The following is a 20,789-nucleotide window of genomic DNA, read 5'->3' as shown; positions in this document are numbered from 1 at the left end:
AGTCATTCTTTTTAAATTAATCTTAAATATGACACAGGAGCAGTGAGCTTTCTCCGAGAGTGATTTGTTCATTGTGTGATGACCGTGTATGAGCTAGAGGCCATCGGTTCTGGATCTTCTGCACTCAGTCTATGGGGCTGCGAGAACGAAGGACTCCCGAAGACTCGGCTTATAGGGCTGCCACGGTCCAGATCAGACACTGATGACGGGACTAACCCGAACCCAAAGGCAGGAGAGCTGTAATCTTACTTATCTGCAGGAACGAACGGAGTTAATGTGAAGTGACAGAAGAAGGAACGACTGGGGTTCGGAGGTGAAGTGAACTAACAGACTGCATAGCCTAAAGACACGGCTGAGGAATTAATCAATCATTTCTTAAAGTGTGTGCTTGGCTGCATTAGCTTATTACTTAAAGATTTGCTGAATGAGATTCAAAGATCTGAGCCTGTGAAATGATCTGAACGTCCCTCTAGTATGGGTCGCTCAGCCCTTCCTCCGCTGCTCTGATTGGTTGTAGGTCTAACTGAGGTCTTTCTTGGGTTCAGCTGATCACCACAGCCCAATGGAGCAGGATCAGGCTCATATTCTGACTAGGGCATTTAAAGAACATACGGATTCAGAATTTCACGTTTACCTCAGTGTGTTAACATTTCTTTGTAATTTTTGGTGAAATTTCTGAGCGACTGTTTCAGTGTAAATCCACCACCATCTACACCCCCACCCCGATGACGCCTTGAGTTTGTAAATAGTACATGCTCTTTACGGTGAGATTAAAGGGATAGCTCACACCGAAATGAAGATGACCCCATGATTTACTCGTTAACCGTGTTTATCTATTTCTAAACTATTTTTTATATATTAAATGTAAGTAAAGCAGGACCTGTAGATGTTTATTTTGTACTCATTTTAATTGCTCTTAACTTCATATATTTGAGTAAGCCTATTCATACATTTAACTTAAAATGATCAGCTACAATATTTTAGTAGTGGAAACATGACTAGCTCAAACTAGCTAATCCAATAAATGCTGCCTTGCTAATTGGTTACACAATGCTTTGGTAGCATTAGCATTAGCATAGCACTTGCTGAATGAGGACAGCAATATAAAACATTTAGCATAAATGTGTTCTGAAACTAAGCTCACGCTCCACTCGTCATCATAAGGGAATCCCACAAACCCAACACAAAGCATTATGGAACGCTTCATTATAACATTCACTTCTTCGTCTGACTGTCATGGCAAGGCATGCTGGGAAACAGACACCTAAGACGTCCAGTTTCAGGTCAATTTAAGATTTGCATAAACTCAAAACTACGAAACAGTTCAGATGATTTAAAATGTGTCCGTTTAGAGAACTCAAATAAAAAAAGACATTTATAAAAACTCATAAATCCCACCCACCAATCCACCCACCCACCCAACCATCCACCCATCCATCCATCCATCCATCCATCCATCCATCCATCCATCCATCCATCCATCCATCCATCCATCCATCCATCCATCCATCCACCCATCCATTCATCCATTCATCCATCCACCCACCCATCCATCCATCTGTTCATCCATCCAACCATTCATCCATCCACCCACTCATTCATCCATCCATCCATCCATCCATCCACCCATCTACCCATCCATCCACCCATCATCCACTCATCCACCCATCCACCCATCATCCATCCATCCATCCATCCATCCATCTGTTCATCCATCCAACCATCCACCCATCCATCCAACCATCCACCCATCCATCTGTTCATCCATCCATCTGTTCATCCATCCAACCATTCATCCATCCACCCACCCATTCATCCATCCATCCATCCACCCACCCACCCATCTACCCATCCATCCACCCATCATCCACCAATCCACCCATCATCCACCCATCATCCATCCATCCATCCATCCATCCATCCATCCATCCATCCATCCATCCATCCATCCATCCATCCATCCATCCAAACCCATCCATCCATCCACCCATCCATCCATCCATCATCCATCCATCCATACATCCACCCACAACCCATCCACCCATCCACAACCCATCCACCCATCGACCCACCCATCCACCCACCCCCCATCCATACACCCATACATACATCCACTCACCCATCCATCCATCCACCCACCACCCATACATAAATCCATACATCCACCCACAACCCATCCACACATCCATACATCCACCCACCACACATCCACACCCATCCACCCACCCACCCATACATACATCCACCCACCCATACACCCATCCATCCATACACACATCCATCCACCCACAACCCATCCACACATCCATACATCCACCTACCACACATCCACACCCATCCACCCACCCACCCATACATACATCCACCCACCCATACACCCATCCATCCATCCACACCCATCCATCCATCCACACCCATCCACCCACCCATCCATCCACCCACCCACCCATCCATACACCCACCCATCCATCCACACCCATCCATACACCCATTCATCCATCATACACCCACCCATCCACACCCATCCACCCACCCATCCATCCATCCATCCATTCATCCATACACCCACCCATCCATCCATGCCCCATCCATCCGAACCCACACCCTAACTTTATGCATTTAACAATAATAACATTTTTGCCAACATTTATTTTGAGAGTCCCCTTCAGACGTTTAGTAACTACACTTCACTTCAACGTGAACTACACTTATTAACATTACTTACAGACAGGAGAATGTTCTCATTTAAAAATTATACTTATTTACAAATGCGGACATGTTTTGACAGATACAGCTCCATCGCTGCACACACTTCTCTTGGAATGCAGGTATTTTGGTACATAATTCACACATTTATCAGGAATACAGGAATACAGATGCAAGTTAATTTTATTAAAGAGAAAACAAAATAATAATTTTACCGCAACAGTTAAGGCACAAGATAATTTGCTATTCCATCAATATATTAATCTAACAATATGATTTCCTTCATTTCCATCAGATAAGGGTAATTACTTTTATTAGACAAGAAATATCATAAATTAGTTCACATATGTTACACAATCATTAACATTAAATTAAAAATAATTTCAAGACAAATTTGAGCTGATTATAAAATAAACAAAAATATATTATTGATATTAAGATCTAATATTACAATCAGTCTAAAGGATTTCTGAGAATGATCTCATTGATTTTTGTATCATGTCAAAGTCAGAAGCCACATGCAGGACGCGATGAACCACATGCCTAGAGGGAGACGGAGCGTTGATGCAGATCCTGAAACACACACACACACACACACACACACACACACACACACACACACACACACACACACACACACACACACACACACACACACACACACACACAGTCATTAGTGTTAGACAGGCTCCTCATCACGGCTCTGAGGTGTCAGTGGGTCAGAGTGGGCGTGGCTTTACCGTATGCAGCTGTAGCTGATTGGCTGGGAGCGGGCGATGTTGGTTGGCTGGTGTTGGCGGTGATGTTGGCTGGTCCGGTGATGGAAGCGGAGGTCGTGGCCGGATCGGCTCTGCCTCCACGCAGACCCAGATTTAGGGTATCTAACTGAGACTGCGGCTGGGAGGAGATCCAGGCCTTAACCACAGAGTCGTTCTCAAACACCTTCAGATCCGCCACAACCAAACCCATCAGAGCCCGGACATCAGACACACTCAGACTCTGAAACACACGGCATAGAGTCAGAGTGAGACCAACATAGAGCTGTGTGTGTGTGTGTGTGTGAGAGAGAGAGAGAGAGAGGGGGGGGGGGGGGGGGGGGGTTAATCTACCGTCAAAACAGGTAAGCTCAGGCTTCTGAAGGTGCTGATGTCCATAGTGATGTTATAAGAGGCCAAAGCCTTCACATCCTCAACCGGAGCTCCACCTGCGCACGCGCACACACACACACACACACACACACACACACACACACACACACACACACACACACACAGAGAGAGAGAGAGAGAGAGAGAGAGAGAGAGAGAGAGAGAGAGAGAGAGAGAGAGAGAGAGAGAGAGAGAGAGAGAGAGAGAGAGAGAGAGAGAGAGAGAGAGAGAGAGAGAGAGAGAGAGAGAGAGAGATTTGACTGAAATGCTTAGTCGTGTGCATCATATTAATGTGTGAAAAGTCTTTTAAAGTCCCGTTCAGACAAATCTCAAGTTACACAATGCATACAAACACACACATTTATATAGTGTTTAAGTGAGTGTCTATCTGTGTTTGTGTATGTGTTACCGAGGAAAGGGTTGATGAGGTGGTAGTAAATCGGGCCGTTGCTGCGTTGAGCTCTGAATGCGGAGTTTGCAGTGACGTACAGAACTGATTTCTGCTCATATGAACATGAGGAAACATCCAGAACTTTTGCATTGCTGCACATGAGGAGAGAGAGAGAGAGAGAGAGAGAGAGAGAGAGAGAGAGAGAGAGAGGCGTGAATGAGTGAAGGAGCTGATGTTGTGTATGCATTCGGAGTGAGGTGTTGAGCTGCAGTACCTCAGGTCTCCTGCTGTGATGCTCTGCAGTGTGGAGACGTTCAGTGAGCACAGGCTCGAGCCCAAGACGTTCAGCTCATTAGTGCCTAAAGTGTGACCGGGCACACTCAGATACCTGAGGATCAGCTCCATACTCTACAACACACACACACACACACACACACACACACACACAGGTTTATGCAGCTGCACTTCCATCAATTAATATATAAAACTCACTATAATGCCAAATCAATAACATGTATGGTCCCTATTTACAAAAAAACACGTATTCTTCATTTACTTTATAGCTTTCTATCATCACATAAGCCATTGTGTGCCTGAATAAACTCCAGTAAACACACACACACACACACACACACACACACACACACACACACACACACACACACACACACACACACACCTTGTCTTTGTCCCATTCTCCATTGTTCTTGTCCATCAGAGCAGTTAGCGTGTCGATGGTGGTGATGCTCCACGTCCTGATCTCTTCCACTGTGGCTTGTCGTGAGACAGACGAGAGCAGCTGCAGCACGCTATCGGTCAGACCGGCAGGATACACCTGGAACACACACTCATTAGCGTCACTCACGACACTCATGACACACACATCGCATTCGCCTCACACTCGCGTCACACTCGCCTCACACTCTCGTCACACTCTCGTCACACTCTCGTCACACTCTCGTCACACTCTCGTCACACTCGCCTCACACTCTCGCCACACTCGCCTCACACTCGCGTCACACTCTCGTCACACTCGCCTCACACTCTCGTCACACTCTCCTCAAACTCGCCTCACACTCGCATCACACTCGCCTCACACTCGCGTCACACTCTCCTCACATTCGCCTCACACTCTCGTCACACTCTCGTCACACTCTCCTCAAACTTTCCTCACACTCGCCTCACACTCTCGTCACACTCGCCTCACACTCGCCTCACACTCTCGTCACACTCTCGTCACACTCGCCTCACTCGCGTCACACTCGCGTCACACTCGCCTCACACTCTCGTCACACTCTCGTCACACTCGCGTCACACTCACACTCTCATCACACTCTCCTCAAACTTTCCTCACACTCGCCTCACACACGCCTCACACTCGTGTCACACTCGCGTCACAGTCGCCTCACACTCGCCTCACACTCGCCTCACACTAGCGTCACACTCGCGTCACACTCGCCTCACACTCGCCTCACACTCGCCTCACACTCTCGTCACACTCTCGTCACACTCGCCTCACACTCGCCTCACACTCGCCTCACGCTCTCGTCACACTCTCTTCACACTCTCGTCACACTCTCGTCACACTCTCTTCACACTCTCTTCACACTCTCCTCACACTCTCATCACACTCTCCTCAAACTCTCCTCACACTCGCCTCACACACGCCTCACACTCGCCTCACACTTGCCTTACACTAGCGTCACACTTGCCTCACACTCTCGTCACACTCGCCTCACACTCGTGTCACAGTCGCCTCACACTCGCCTCACACAGCACAGCTCACCTGCTTCAGCTTGTCCAGAACCACTCTCTGGAACGCGTTGTCGTCCACCTTCTCTGCGACCGCGGCCAGGTTATCCCGCAGGACCCTGGCGTCCAGACACGCGTCAAACTGAGCCGAAGTGTAGCCGAACGGGAAGGAGCCGTCAGTGATGGTGGCTTCAGTGATGTTTCCTGCAGTGCAGACTGACCCACACAAACATCAAACTTATTAGAGGTCCCATGGCATTTTCAACATTAATATGAGTTCCCCAAGCCTGAATATTGTCACCAAGTGGCTATAAATGTTCATCAGTGTAAGCCGAGTTCTGTCTTTCTCTACCTTTGGGAAAATGAGGCCAGACGAGCAGATCCTGAATTCTCCTGTTATAACATCATCAGGAAAGTTTTCCTCGCCTTCCTAACCCTAAACTTAACCCTAACCCTAACCTCAACCCTAACCCTAACCCTAAACTTAACCCTAACCCTTTACCATATGGATTCAACAGCACTGCCACAAACAGTGAGTAACAGTGCTCATTAATGCCTGATCTGGAATCAGTGAGTTCTGATGTGTAGCTAATCATTCAAGTTCACGCAGACTTTCTTTCTAAATCGTTTATTACTGTCAGTCCCGCCACTGGCCATCATGATGCATCAGGGAATCAGGCCAGTCACTAAAACCATCAACTTCACAACGTTTCACTGAGCAGCAAACAAATCTGTTATTTCAACGAATAAACTACAGAAAGCGATCAAAGAACACTCTTTACAATGTTCGGATATATCTTCAGTGCACACTTGTCCAAGCTGCTCAACAGAAGCTCTTACTGTATTCACGTGGATGTCGTGTTTGTTGTTAGTTGTGGTGAAAGCATTTTGTGAGAGAAATGACGTTGAAAAGTTCACTAGTGTTTATTCAGGGCTCTCAGATACAAACAGAATAAACTCACGCTGACATCGCTCTCAACAACTCGGTACAATAACACTTTCTCAGCAATCTTTCCCCAGCCCTCCGCCTCTCTCTCAGCCACGCCCCCTCTCTAAACCACACCCATCTCTAAACCACGCCCCTCCGTCACATAATCTAATTTCAAATGCAAAGATGTCAGCCAATCACAACAGTGGGCGTTTTCACTGAAGTCTCACAGCAGACACGCTAATATCAGTATAGGAAAAATGCCTTTTATTTCTAAAGTATGACTTTTTTATGTAAAAACCATTCTAACAATATAAGTACACCTCAGGAAACATTATAAACTAATAAAAAAAACATGCCATGGGACCTTTAAGCATTCAGTAGGGGAAACTATCTTCCATACTATTGTAACCACATATAGTTGAATCATTCTTGTGTGTCATTGTGTGTGTGTTTTACCTGCAGAGCGCCTGATTCTGCTCTTTGCGTCCAACTGAGCGTTGCAGTTCTTAAAGAGTTTCTTTAGTTTGGGCTTCTCTGTGTTTCTCATCCTCAAGGACGGCATGAACTCCTTCATGTACTTCCTCTTCACAGACTGTAACACACACACAGAGAAATAAAGCAGCTGTACACACACCTGAAGCACAAGAGGGAAGGAGAGAAAAAGCATCCGTACGGCGCTGAACCGCAGCCAGAAGACGTTGGTGAAATACAGCGGTAGGATGTCCAATCGCTCCAGTGTCTGCTGATCCCACACCGAGGAGTTCCTGAAACACAACTCATGTCTGTTAATCTCACAACACTGATGCCCAACACAACACTCACTGCCCTTTGAGCCATTGAGTTCTCTCACCCGTAGGCCGTGTTTCCCGAGAGCAGAAGCGCTTCCACCGCACTGATCTGAGCATCGGACAGATCGCGACAGCTCTTCAGACTCTCAATGATGGATGGATCAGAGTTCTGGATGTAGATGGGCTCCAGTGTGCACGACAGATTCCCCAGAACTTCCACCTGATCTTTGCTCAGACTGCTACCCGAGATGCCCTACAACACACACACACACACGATTACATGATTCTGGAGTGGAAAGACGGACACTGAATGTGTGTGTGAGCATGGGTGTCGGAAGCACATGTAAAGGGTGGGTCCTCTCTCTGAATTTTTTAGATGCCATTTACATAAAAATATACCACCGTTTATTAAATAATTAATTGGGCCAGACAAAGTTACGGAAATCACTGAGTTATTAACCGTGGCTATAGTGTAGGTGTCACAGTTCACCAGTGTGAGTGCCCGTGTTCACCACCAGAGGGCACTCCAATCCGGACTGTCATTCTGTCATAGACTACATTACCCATAATCCTTTGCCTGGACTCATTAGCACTCACTGTTTATACCCATCTCATCACCTCATTACCTCTGCCTATATATATCACGTTCACTCTGTCATTCACTGTGAAGTCTTGTTTAGTGTTACGCTGCATTTCTGAGCGTTATACATGGTTTCATATCTCTTGGTTTTCTTGGAATTCTTGCCTGTGTCCCGGATTAACCTTTTGCCTCTGTCAATTGTTTTGTTTGCCTGATTGGATGGCCCTACCTGTTATGACCTCTTGCCTGTTTGTTGACTACGGTTGTGGATTATCATTCTAATAAAGCTGCGTTTGGATCTCCAACCCAAAGTCTCAGAGCAGTCGTTACAGTAGGGGTAAGACGCACGGCATCCGGTTTTGATGCCAATCGATCTGAGGTTCGAATCTGCCTTTTGCCAAACTTGCTCTACTCTACTCTTCCCGTCACATATCAGCTCGGAAAGGCACTTATTTTAAATAAAAATGGAGAATATATTAGATAAGTGGAAATAAAGCATCTAACATGTTTAATAAAAAGTGTTTATCGGTTAGGGGTAGGTATACAGACATATGCTGAATTAGAGATGATAAAAGTGAGTGGATCCAATATCATTGGTTGTAAAAAGTGGCTGGGTCTTGTCCCACACACACACACAATGGTTCCGACGCCCATGTGTGAGTGTGTGTGCTACTCACCAGACAGTTGCGAGCGTTGTTGAACAGAGTCGTCTGTTTGTCGAGGACGCTGGAAAGAACAGAGTAATCTGCCATTCCTACAGCGCTGAAATATGACCGGCAGTTTGCCTTCGCCACTTTCTCATAGCTGACGAACAAAAACACATGAACAGATGACCATGAAAAAAAGTAAGATAACAAACTGTTTGATAGCATCCTGTTTGAGATTTTTCCCACAGCACTGTGATAAATGACGTCCTTCTTCAGTGTGTCTGTCTTGTCTTCCAGCACAAACATCTAAACATTCTTACATCAAGATACATTTACTAGAGGTGCAAAACAACTGAAGATAATACGATGGTTTTCTCTTTTTTACTGTCTATTTATGCAGTCTGAAAGCACAGCGTGAAACTTCATATGCATCTGTTGTGATTATTTTAAATTATTTTTATATAAATCACTTTAAATCATCATTTTGGAAAAATTGACCTGTGGCAACCTTTTTGCAAACCACAAAATACGTACCAATAGGTACATATCACTGCAGTTTCAAAGTGAAAGTCCACTGGGTGGCACTAAAAGCTTTTTTCCGGAAGAAATGTGTGTAAATCTGGCATGTTTTGTTATGCTGGTGTTTTAACGTACACCCACACCAAACCCTAAACCCTAAACCTACCCGAATAGTGTTAACAACAGCAAATGTGACAAAAAAAATGGTATCCATGTAATTTTAGCTTGTGTTTTAAACTCATCTTTGAGCTCTTTTATCATGACTCTATTTTCACGGCATTTGTTCCTGATCTTTCAGCATCGCAAGCACAAATCTGTTCCAGCTGAGCTATGGAGCAAGCTTAAAAGGTCAGAAAAGCTAAACATATGGAGCTGGTTAAGTGACGCAAACTCCAAAATGTATTTGTGTACAAATCAAGGACTATGATTAAAAAAACAATCCAAAATGCTTGCTGTTTTACTGACTCTAGAGATCATTTCTCTTGGAAACTGCAGTGATATGCACCTATTGGTATGTATTTTATGGTTTGCGAAAATGTTGCCACAAGTACGTTTTGGCAATGAGACCAGGCTGGAATGAAATGTGCATTTATAAATAAGTCTGCCTCGTCTAATGAATGTAAATGTGTCTCTCACCTGTAGTAAAGCAGCATTTCTGATGGTAAATCTGTGAAGCTCGGTGAGGCCTCGTCTTTCACGTAGTTATACATGCACATCAGCTGAAAAACAACAAGACGACAGTCACAAACCTGGCAAAAACAGACTTGAGTAACATCCAGCTCTGTGGTGGAGCATCGCAGGTACCTGACTCTCCTTCAGCTGGACCTTCTGACGTCCAGGCCGATGTCTGCAGGCTCGCACCAGCTGCTTGACCTTCACCTCACCCAGCGTCTGGACCGAAGTGCAGGTGAAACCCTGCAGCAGCGCCTCGGACAGCCTGCAGAGGGAGACAAACACACACACATGCTGTCAAAGGCCTGCTCAATGACCTAAGAGCTGATACTCTCTTCATAGTTCTGAGTCACTTACTCCTCGGTGTCCTTACTGACACTGGCCACGGAGCCGAACAGCATCACAGCCTAATGAACAGACAATATGACCGAAAATCAGCATAAACACTCAAACAATCAAACATGCAACAAAAGGCAAGCAGCATCTTTTACGTGTTCCGCTCCATCTGCAAAAATCACCATTTATTTGACCCACATTAGGGTTTTAAAACTGCTTGAAGTTCAGACTTTTTTTTCTCATTTAGGTTTATGATATATGATTTTTAGAATGGCTACACAAAATGTGTGCAATCCTGCAATACACATACACGTTCAAAATTGAGATGTATGCATAATCTAAAAGCGGAATAAATAAGCTTTCCATTGATGTATGGTTTGTTAGGATAGGACGATATTTTGGATATAACTATATGAAAATCTGGAATGTGAGGGGGCAAAAAAATCTAAATGTTGAGAAAATCGCCTTAGCAATGCATATTCCTACTAATATACCTTTATGTTATATTTACGATGGGACATTTACAAAATATATTCATGGAATATGATCTTAATATCCTTAATATTTTGGGCAAAAACGAAAAATGGATAATTTTGACCCACTCAATGCATTGTTGGCTATTGCCACAGATATACCCGTGAGATCAGGACTGGTGAAGTGCTCCAGGATCACATTTATATATTTAGTTTCTGAAAAGCTGCAATACGGGATTTCAGTTTTTACATGATTCGTTTAGTGTTGAACTGAATTGATCTGAATAATGACTCTTTCGTCTTTTTAGAGCTGCTCTACAGCAGAATTTGGTTCAGTTATTTATATATATATATTTTTTTTCTTCATGAATGTGCTTTGAATCAATCGATCTGTATTGTATAAAGCACTGTTGAATAGAAATTCAATGAGGGTCAATTTGAACAGCGTCGTGGGCATAAAATCTGATCACAGCAGGTCCTCTAGGATATTTTAGAATGTTTTCCCTTGTTCCATCATCATGAAAGCGGAGGCATGTCGCACCTGATCCTGCGTCCATTGCTTGTTGTTGACCAGGGTCACATTGACAGACTCCCGAGGAACCAGCAACACCCGTGGGATCGAGCCAGCCAGCGCATCCGGGACATTCTCAATGACTTTAGTTTTATCGATGGACACAATCTGGGGACAAAAAGACAGAGTTTAAGAGGCGGTTGAAGATGAAGAGGTCAGCGATACTCTTTTAAAGCCTCTGAGCTTCACCTTCGTGACGTAAACAAGCTGCAGGATGACTGGAGCCGAGAGGATGTTGCTGATGAACGTGGGGTTTTTGGATATGTTTAGAAGCTCTGAAGATGTAATGCTGGAGATGGTTCCCGACGGGACTCCCTTGACAAGCGTCCCGAGAGACAGCAAGGAAGAGCCGCTGTCGATCTGCAAAACATTTCGAAGGCTTTACTCAGAAACACAAGTGTCACTCTGTTGTCATCCTTATTTTATTTTATTCTATTGTAAAGAAATAATAGACATTAGTGAAATTATTATTGAACTTATACTTTTCTATTCTGAGTCTACTCACTAGTACTGAATTTTAGTGGGACACTAAAACTATGATCCAAGTTATTCAACTAAATATACAAATAAAATTAATTAATTAGGTCATATTTAATTCTATAAACTATCCAAATCAAATTCTGTTGCAATATTGTCCTGTTTAACACTGTGAAGCTTCTTTGAAACAATCGTCATTGTAAAAGCGCTATATAAATAAAGCTGATTGAGTGATTGTAGTGTGTGTTACTGGTTTTACTAAACTGTACTCCAAAAAATAATTTTCAACCACCTTATTTCGACCTTTGTTTATGTTTTAAACTCATGCGCGCTCTTCTTTACAGTGTCGTGTTACGTTTGACGTCATAAAAAGATGTATGACTGTCGTTACCAATCAAAATGCATGTTCATTTTAATGCAATGTGTGGACTTTTTACCACCATTTGTCATATTTCCATTTAGCAAAAATATATATTTAAGATGCATATATTTTATTGTTTTATCTGCCCAAGGACTGCGATGGAAATTAGCTGAAGCTAAATCTGGTGTGAAGCATCTTTTCACTTGTAAGATTAATGTACTTGCACATGGTCCCTGTCAAATAAATAATAAAAAAACAAACAAACAATGATATATTTTATTTACAACTACACCCCATCCCTAAACCTACCCTGTGATTTATAGTGCATACACACTTTATGAGCACATGTGTTCCCTGCGGTCGAACTCATGATTGCATGATCACATGTTGTTGTATATTGCAATGCTTTACCAGCTGAGCTATGCAAAACCTGAAATATTATGCAGATAAAAGGGAAAAATGCTTTAAAATGAAAGTGTCCTATTGTCAATAGGAGCACAACTTAAGTAAATGCTCCTATAGGTCGTATTTCATGAATTCAAATATTGTTGATAGGGGCGCAACTTTAGTAAACGCTCCTATGGGTCGTATTTCAAGTAAGTGACAAATGACCTATATAGACGTATTGGTTGGAGGACATGTTGGGTTCTGCTCAACCCACTCTGAGCAGGATTCAAACCGAGGTCCCTGGCATGGGAGGTGGGCGTTCTAACAAGGGCGCTATAGACCACAGCCTCTAGCATCAGTCTTCTTGAGGCCAGGAAGGAGAAGTTGACACGCACCCCTTAACCCTCACTCTAATCTGGGTCACGGCACCAATATAACAGGTCCTACGTGGCCCACCTCCCACGCCAGAGACCCCAGTTTGAATCCCATTTAGAGAGTTATATCAAAATGAGTGCTATTAAGACTCACTGAAAAGTTGGACTTAATGAGAGTTTGTATGACTGCATTAGCTTGGCCCTGATTCCAGCCACTGACGACACTGAGAGTCGGCAGCCCGCCCTTGATGACCTCAGAGGAGGCGGAGCTGATCTGACCCTCTGTCAGGCCGACGCTCTGATTGCCGAGCAGCTGTATGGTGGAGGAGGAGATGGAGGGGAGATTGGCAGCGAGAGCAGCTGTAATCTGAACAGAGGATGAAGGGAAATGTGTCAGTGCTGCAGGTCAAATGCAGTAAAATGATCAAAGAATCGATCGACTGATTGATTGATCACCTCAGGGCTTTCGGTTCCATTGCAGAAGACGTTGATTCGTTGGAGGAGCAACAAGCTGTCTGATGTTCCCAAAAGCTCAAATGCATATGATGGGATTGCACACAGGAACTGACCTGGTATCCTGCATACACACACACACACACACACACAAAACACACACACACACACACACACGTGAATATAGTTGCTCTACTTCAGTCATGCTTGTCATCCGTGAGTCGCTGTGATACTAACCTGACGGGGTTGAAGGATGGGTTCTGGTTGTACAGCTGTGTTATATAGTAGCTCACTACGCTGGACTGCATCTTTACGGTGCTGTTGAGCAGCTGAAGGTTTTCTGGGTTTTCTAAGAACACACCGATCTGCACAATAACGAGAGCGCTGTTATTGGAAACGCTTCTCTTGAAAGTTCAGACATGCATGTGTGTGTTTAGATGAATCGCATTAATAAGTCACTTTCCTAAATGTAGTGAGTGTGTGTTACCTGGTTAGATGACACAAAGGAGTTGAGGTCAGACAGAGTGACGTAGCTGATGAAGACGCCAATGTAGCTGGCAAGCCAGTTCGTGGCATTCAGCTGAGGATTGGAGGCATTATAGCACCGCGGAGAGCCACCTGTACACACACACACAATTACAGTTTCTAACAAACAGACACAGACTTATATCCACACAACTCTACAGCTGTGAAACATATAGCAAATATATATTCATACCATTTGTGAGATACACCTTCATTGAGCTGTAGACATACTCTGGGGTGAAATCAGTTTTGGAGAAGTTGTAGTTGTTTCCAAGAACTGAAACACTAAACAAACACACAAACACACTTAGTAGAAAACGAGACATTCATGTGGAGGTATTTTATGATCCATAACCCCCAAGCTTACAGTTTCCTGTATGACAGGCAGGTGGCGCTGCTGAGTTGCGCTGGGCTGATGAACTGTGAGGTGAGCAGCGGCAGATACCGAAACAGTCGAGACTCAAACCAGCGATCCACCTCAGACCCGACCTCCACCTTCAGAACCTGAGGCCAGATACAGGACAACACCTGCCGGGCCAAAGCCACGGACCCCAGTGGCTCCTGCGGGACACAGAGACACACAGATTCAAACAAGGACTCTGCTCTGCTAACGGGGGGGGGGGGGGGGGGGGGGGGGGGGGGGGTTAGTAAGTGCCCTTTTGGTCTTCAGAGTGTAAAAATTTAGGAATTCTTAGGAATATCCCGGACGAGCCCCCAGATAATAAGTGGCATTTCACAAATCTACTGAAACGCACAAGGATCCACGAATGAATCATAAAGTAAAAGTTCCTTTTTCAGGAAGGTCTGAGATCATTCAGGGTGTCCTACCTTCTCCAGGTATTGTGCGGTCTGGTTGTACTGGCTGAGCAGATCACAGAGTCCCGATCCATTCCAGAGGCTTTGCTGCGCCTGCAGAAACTCGCTCAGCTCCACTGTAGAGATGGAGCTCAACACCTGCAGGAAAAAAACAGGTAAGGAGGGCTGCAATGGAAAGAGGGCGAATGAGAGGGAAATGTTGTTGCGGTACCTCAGGCCTCTTGCCCACAGGGATTAGAGACTGGAAGCTATTCAGGTCTGGAAATCCGAAATGAAGGAAGGAAGTCTTTAGGAAGCGGTAGAAACTCCCATTGACATAACAGCGAAGAGGATCCGCATCTGGAGGGACAAACAACATGGACAGGTGCTTCTTCAACTGAGTACTTTCGTGTGTGTGTGTGTGTGTGTGTGTGTGTGTGTGTGTGTGTGTGTGTGTTTTGTACATGTTTTTCTATCCCAGTGGGGAATTCAACCTGAATCATTGGGGTTCTTGTTATAGAAAGTTTTGTGATGGGATGTGTAGGGTTAGTGTGTTTGTTTTTGTGATTAAAATGTTTTTTATAATGACATGGGTATTGCACTGGTATTATGACGTAAACATGAAATATGAGGACATTTCATAAGGTTTAGGGGTAGGATTAGTGTAAGGGGATAAAATAAAAAATAAAAGGGGATAAAGTTTGTACAATATAAAAACCCTTATGTCTATAGAAGGTCCCCATAAAGATAAAGAACCAGACATGTGTGCATATGTGTGTGTGTGTGTGTGTGTGTGTGTGTGTGTGTGTGTGTGTGTGTGTGTGTGTGTGTGTGTGTGTGTGTGTGTGTGTGTGTGTGTGTTTTGTACCTGTGAGTAAATGTTGGATGTTGTCATAGATCTGACGTTGTGTGTTTCCATCCAGAGCCGTTCTTAAAGAGTCCAGCACACTTACACTGCAACATTAAACACACAAACATAGTGAGTGAATTTTCTGTAAACCCTATGAAATTTCTCACTAGAACAGAGGTCAATGTTAGACTCTTACGCCTCCTGTATGACACCGCAGCCTCGAGTCCTGACAATGTCAAAGTACACTGTAACGTTCGCCGATGTCAAAGAAGACAGCAATGGTCTGAGTCGAACCGTAAGCCAGACCGAGACCTCCGAATCATTGACTGATGGAGACGACAGCCCGGCTCTCCCAAACACCGTCTGGAGGAACGCCTGCTTCACCTCTGCAGAGTAGTTCACTTCATTCACCTGTATGACACGGGAGGGAATGCATCATTAGAAAAAGACATAAATATATATGTATATCACAGCAGAAATAATTCCATGACATACTTGGATGTTTGGAGAAAGAACATCAAAAAAGCCTGAAAGCTGCTGTGTTTCAATGGCACTCATCACGGTGTGAACATCCTGTGGCCCACGGAGCCGTGAAGGGGCGGAGCAAAGCTCTGCCAGCTGAGGCGGAGTCAGCAAGACTGCGGCTTCCACCTGACAGAGAGAGAGAGAGACGGGTATTAAAACACTGAGAGAGAGAGAGAGAGAGAGAGAGAGAGAGAGAGAGAGAGAGAGAGAGAGAGAGAGAGAGAGAGAGAGAGAGAGAGAGAGAGAGAGAGAGAGAGAGAGAGAGAGAGAGAGAGAGAGACTGAGCTGGGGAAAGATTGCTGAGGTAGTGTCATTGTACTGAGTTGTTGAGAGCACAAGTTTATTTTGTTTGTATCTGAGAGCTCTGAATAAAAACGAGTCAACTATGCAACGTTATTTCTCTCACAAAATGCTTTCACAGTTAACAGCAAGAACATGAATACAGTAAGAGTGAGAGTTTCTCTGCTCACCCCATTGAAGTCTCTCTTCAAGTTGATCAGTTCAGTAAAGGAGGCAAATATGCGGAACTGGCCGAAATGTTTTAGCAGCCAGTCGGAGTCACTTGTTATACTCTGCACACAGGCCTGACCTGAAATATCAGAGAGACAGGAGATTTATGCTCATGCACACACAAACACTGGGCGTCATGTTTAACATGGACTCTCCATACACATTATGATTTTTATCCTGTTTAAACTGTATACCCCTAAACCCATTACAGAATATTAAAGTCACATAGTATGATTTATAAATATTTATACATTTATTAAGACACACACACACACACACACACACACACACACACACACACACACACACACACACACACACACACACACACACACACAATACCTTGGCTGGGTTGATAGGAGAGATAGTCGCGTGTGAAGCGGTAGACATCCTTACTCTGAATCAGTGTGAGGCTGCTGAAAACGCCATCACAGCCTTTCAAGCTACAAACACAGAAATAAAGGAATGAATTGATGAAATACAAATGTTTCTTCTAAACACAAAGACTAAGATGTCATTGTGCCGCAGTGGTTTCATCAAGGTTGAGCTTAAAACCTAGGACTACTTCGCCGAAGTTGTTTTTTGATTTAAACTCTAATATTTCTACAATCGTTTAATTGGTGGTGGCGGTCCTAGAGGCAAAGTTCCTCAGCACGAGGAGTTCTACCATGTGGTATGAATGTTGTAGGCGTGTGCAAAAAATGTTGTGATACACAATTCTTTATGCACATAAAAAACATGAAGGCACGAATTTATAATTTCTCACAGGCCTCTAGAGCCATGAGTTAAACAGACCCAGAGAGTTTTGTTTCAATCTGCTTCCTTTAACCTTGTCTGAAAGCTGCTCAAAATTCATTGGCGTGTCCTCAAAGCCAGTCTTGACTCTTTGGAAGAATACACAGAATGTTTTTTCAGTGTTAAAGCACCACCAAGTAGTCAGTCGCTGCATCCTTTTTCACATGACCACATAATGAGCTCTTGCATAGGTGCAGCGAGTTTGGTCAAAATGTCTCATTCTGTTCACGAGTTATAGCCATTTTGGTAAAAGTTGCTCCTCCTAGTTTGAACGGTTTGGCTGCCCTTAGTGAATATAAATGTAATGTTTTTTTTAATTATAATATTTAAAAATATAACTCTAGAAAATCTTGCTGCACAGGTTTGGTTACGATAGTCCACAAAAGATTTTTTTTTTAAATAAAAAAAACATTAACATGCATTTCCGTCTTGAGCCAAGGATTCCAATGATATAAGACAGTTGAGTCTACGCCTAACAGTTTAGGAGTTATGAGCCATTTGGCACTTTTGAGCGCGGTACCGCCCCCGTCAGGGCAATTGGGACGAGCTTTGGTGTTGTTGTAGGCAGTGTAAGTATTACCAGCCCTCAAAGTTTCAAGTCTCTATGACTTACAGTTTGGTCTGCCTAATCAGTTTTAGAGGAGAATACTGATCCCTGGATATTTTAACAATTACAATAGTTTTAGCGCTACGCTCTTAAACCCATAATACATGTTATTCAAATCAGCATATTAGAATGATTTCTGAAGGATCAAGTAACAGAGCTTTTCCATCACAGAAATATATTACAATTTAATACATTTTCAAAAAGAAAAGCATTATTTTAAATATTAATATTCTCAATATTTTCTTATAGATGTTTTAAAATGTTTAAAAACACGCTGAACCCAGACTTTTGAGCGGTAGTGTATCTCTGCAAATAGCACAGAAAAATCAGTGGACACACTCTCTCTTTTGAAACAATCATTAGTACATACTAACCTGAAATTAATCAAATAATATGGTCATGTCATAAATAAAAAATGACCTCCTTTAATAGCATTAATGTATCCAGTTATTTAACGTCTTTAGTAACTAGTAACTTGACAAGCACAGTGAAGAGTGAATGCTTACTGTTTATTTCTGTGCATTGAGTTGTTTTTGGAGTAAATAAAGGATTTTCACAAAGGGACAGCTCTAGAATGTCAGAATGACCCTGGGCATTGCACTGATGGCTGAACTTGGGCTCTAACCAAAGGTCAAAGCAGCTGGCCAACACTGTGCTAAGGTTGTGAATTTTTCTGAAATAGACTTTTTTTTTTCTTTGGCTAAGGACTCAATGTTTCACAGGGGGTGCTTACATTTCTCTGTAAGAATCACAGCTGATGGTCTTAGGGATGACAGAAAGACTATCTGGACCAATCCCAGGGAGGAACAGGTGCAAGTAAGTCTGGAACCACAGAGAAAACGTCTGCGGGTTGAAGGTTTTGAATCTGGTCTCCAGGTTCATCAGAGTCATGTTCAGAATGATGCTGCTCACAGCAGTGTTGATGCTTGATACGTTTCTCTGAAAACAAAGCACAATGCTGACACTTTCACATATACTCTTGAATAGACACAGAGTACATCTGAATTTAGCCAACAACAACAGAAAAAAAAACACACATTATAGGAATATGCAAGTCAATTAAAAATATTCCCACCTGTGCAGAAATGCTGATGAATTTGTTAAAGAAATCATCCAACTGCTTCTGGTCTGGAGAGTTAACCACAGACCCAAACACTTCTCTCAAGGCAGACTCATCCTCCAACAGACCTGGTGTCAAGATTCGCTCTACCTTCTGTTCACCACTGAGAGAGCCGTACACTGCTTCCTGCACCGTACAACAAATAAACATTTACTTCTGACAGGAAATAAAACATGGATTCCACATCATCACGGCGCAAAGAATTTCTGCTCGAGACAAAGGAAAGCTTGAATTCCAGCTTGAAAAGAGTTTTGAATTTTACCCTAGAGATGTTGAATTCTGCCAAGTCAGAATAGGGCACATAGGTGAAGAACTGACCAAGGTTCATAACCAGCCAGTCAGTATCATTTTTGATGTCCTTTGTGCAGGCTACAGAATTAAGACACAGTAATATTGCAGATTTAGGGATTCAGTCATGTTGCATAGTTTAACTGATTATGAAAGCAACTCAACTAAATGATGACATTATTGTATAATAATTTAAGCAGCACTTTTATTCAAAGCATTTTACAAACCTAAATACTACAAGCAATCATACCTGGCTGATGGATCTGGCTCACAGACTGCTTGAGGTACAGTACTAGACTTGCAGCAATTTCCTCTCTTCTTATGACTGGCATTTGTGCATAAACTGTGCTGAGTCCTTTAACACTGTGAACAACATGAGATTCATTGACATACTGAAACTCTATATGCCTCTTTAATGTGTGTGTGTGTGTGTGTGTGTGTGTGTGTGTGTGTGTGTGTGTGTGTGTGTGTGTGTGTGTGTGTGTGTGTGTGTGTGTGTGTGTGTGTATAAACACATTTGGCTAACAAGCTAACGGATAAATATTTTCATAATGCATCTCAGTCATTAAACTATAAAAGTACTCTAGGACCAAAATGTGTAGCAAAAGAAAAAAGACATATTGAAAGAGCCAGATTTATAAAGAATACAATTTCAAAAAAACTTTAAAGTATCACTCACATCACATGGTACTTGGTGCATCCGATGTCAGCAGTGACGGTGACCAGCATTTCTGCGGTAAAACTGGGGAGGATGGGGACGAGCTTCACAGTGAACCACACAACCAAGTCAGCATCTGCAAATCCTTGTATCTTCGATCGGATGATTGTGAAAGTTCGGTTCATCATCACGTCTCTCACAGCGGGGGTGATATCAGGAATCTGCAGAAACACAAAACCAGGATTGTCAACGGCACTGTAAGAGAGCACCGTACTTTGGGCTGTCCTCCGTGGCATCAGTGCCATCTCTGCCAGACACTTTCACTTATTGACTTGCCTTATGAGGTGTGCTCAGCGCCGTCAGAAACTCCTCTACGTTCTTGAAAGCGGCGCCTTTCTCCAGTTGGTCGAACACAGCACTGATCTGATTGGTGCTGTTCAGTACTCCAGAGCTCAGTGTGAGCTCAGCTACTTGGGTAGGGGTCAGCAGTGCCAATGATTCAAACTGAAACACATCACGGGCAACATAAGTTATGACAGATGAAGCAGTT

The 20,789-nt window shown here is 43.5% G+C and overlaps 1 protein-coding gene across 1 annotated transcript; it reads right to left on the bottom strand.

The window, feature by feature from the left end:
- Positions 1–3,104: 3,104 nt before the first annotated feature.
- On the bottom strand, positions 3,105–20,339 carry LOC137073831 (uncharacterized). The gene is made up of 34 exons (XM_067442534.1): positions 20,261–20,339; positions 19,832–19,944; positions 19,556–19,662; positions 19,249–19,419; positions 18,907–19,112; positions 17,114–17,214; positions 16,732–16,850; positions 16,232–16,387; positions 15,933–16,147; positions 15,755–15,840; positions 15,119–15,246; positions 14,920–15,045; positions 14,459–14,652; positions 14,285–14,376; positions 14,054–14,184; positions 13,804–13,931; positions 13,570–13,690; positions 13,268–13,480; positions 11,704–11,874; positions 11,485–11,622; positions 10,492–10,541; positions 10,267–10,399; positions 10,099–10,181; positions 8,974–9,100; positions 7,779–7,969; positions 7,602–7,692; positions 7,385–7,520; positions 6,032–6,213; positions 4,925–5,080; positions 4,520–4,653; positions 4,264–4,397; positions 3,816–3,910; positions 3,447–3,705; positions 3,105–3,279 (listed from the first exon to the last, which is right to left on the bottom strand). Exons 1-34 carry the CDS (start codon positions 20,308–20,310, stop codon positions 3,203–3,205), a joined length of 4,614 nt encoding a protein of 1,537 aa, XP_067298635.1. The 5' UTR covers positions 20,311–20,339; the 3' UTR covers positions 3,105–3,202.
- Positions 20,340–20,789: the final 450 nt, after the last annotated feature.

This window comes from Pseudorasbora parva, chromosome 4 (assembly GCF_024679245.1).
Source record: "Pseudorasbora parva isolate DD20220531a chromosome 4, ASM2467924v1, whole genome shotgun sequence".
Classification (NCBI taxonomy): Eukaryota; Metazoa; Chordata; class Actinopteri; order Cypriniformes; family Gobionidae; genus Pseudorasbora; species Pseudorasbora parva.
Note: the sequence above shows the minus strand (reverse complement) of the source record. Positions and strands in the feature narration are given on the sequence as shown.

Excerpts from the sequence above, each read along its gene's own strand:
- LOC137073831 (XM_067442534.1), bottom strand. The coding sequence starts at position 20,310 with ATGCTGGTCACCGTCACTGCTGACATCGGATGCACCAAGTACCATGTG. Across the intron at positions 15,841-15,932 it reads TGCGGTGTCATACAGGAGGC|TGTAAGTGTGCTGGACTCTT; the intron begins GTAAGAGTCTAA and ends TTAATGTTGCAG. Across the intron at positions 11,623-11,703 it reads AGCTTGTTTACGTCACGAAG|ATTGTGTCCATCGATAAAAC; the intron begins GTGAAGCTCAGA and ends TTTTGTCCCCAG.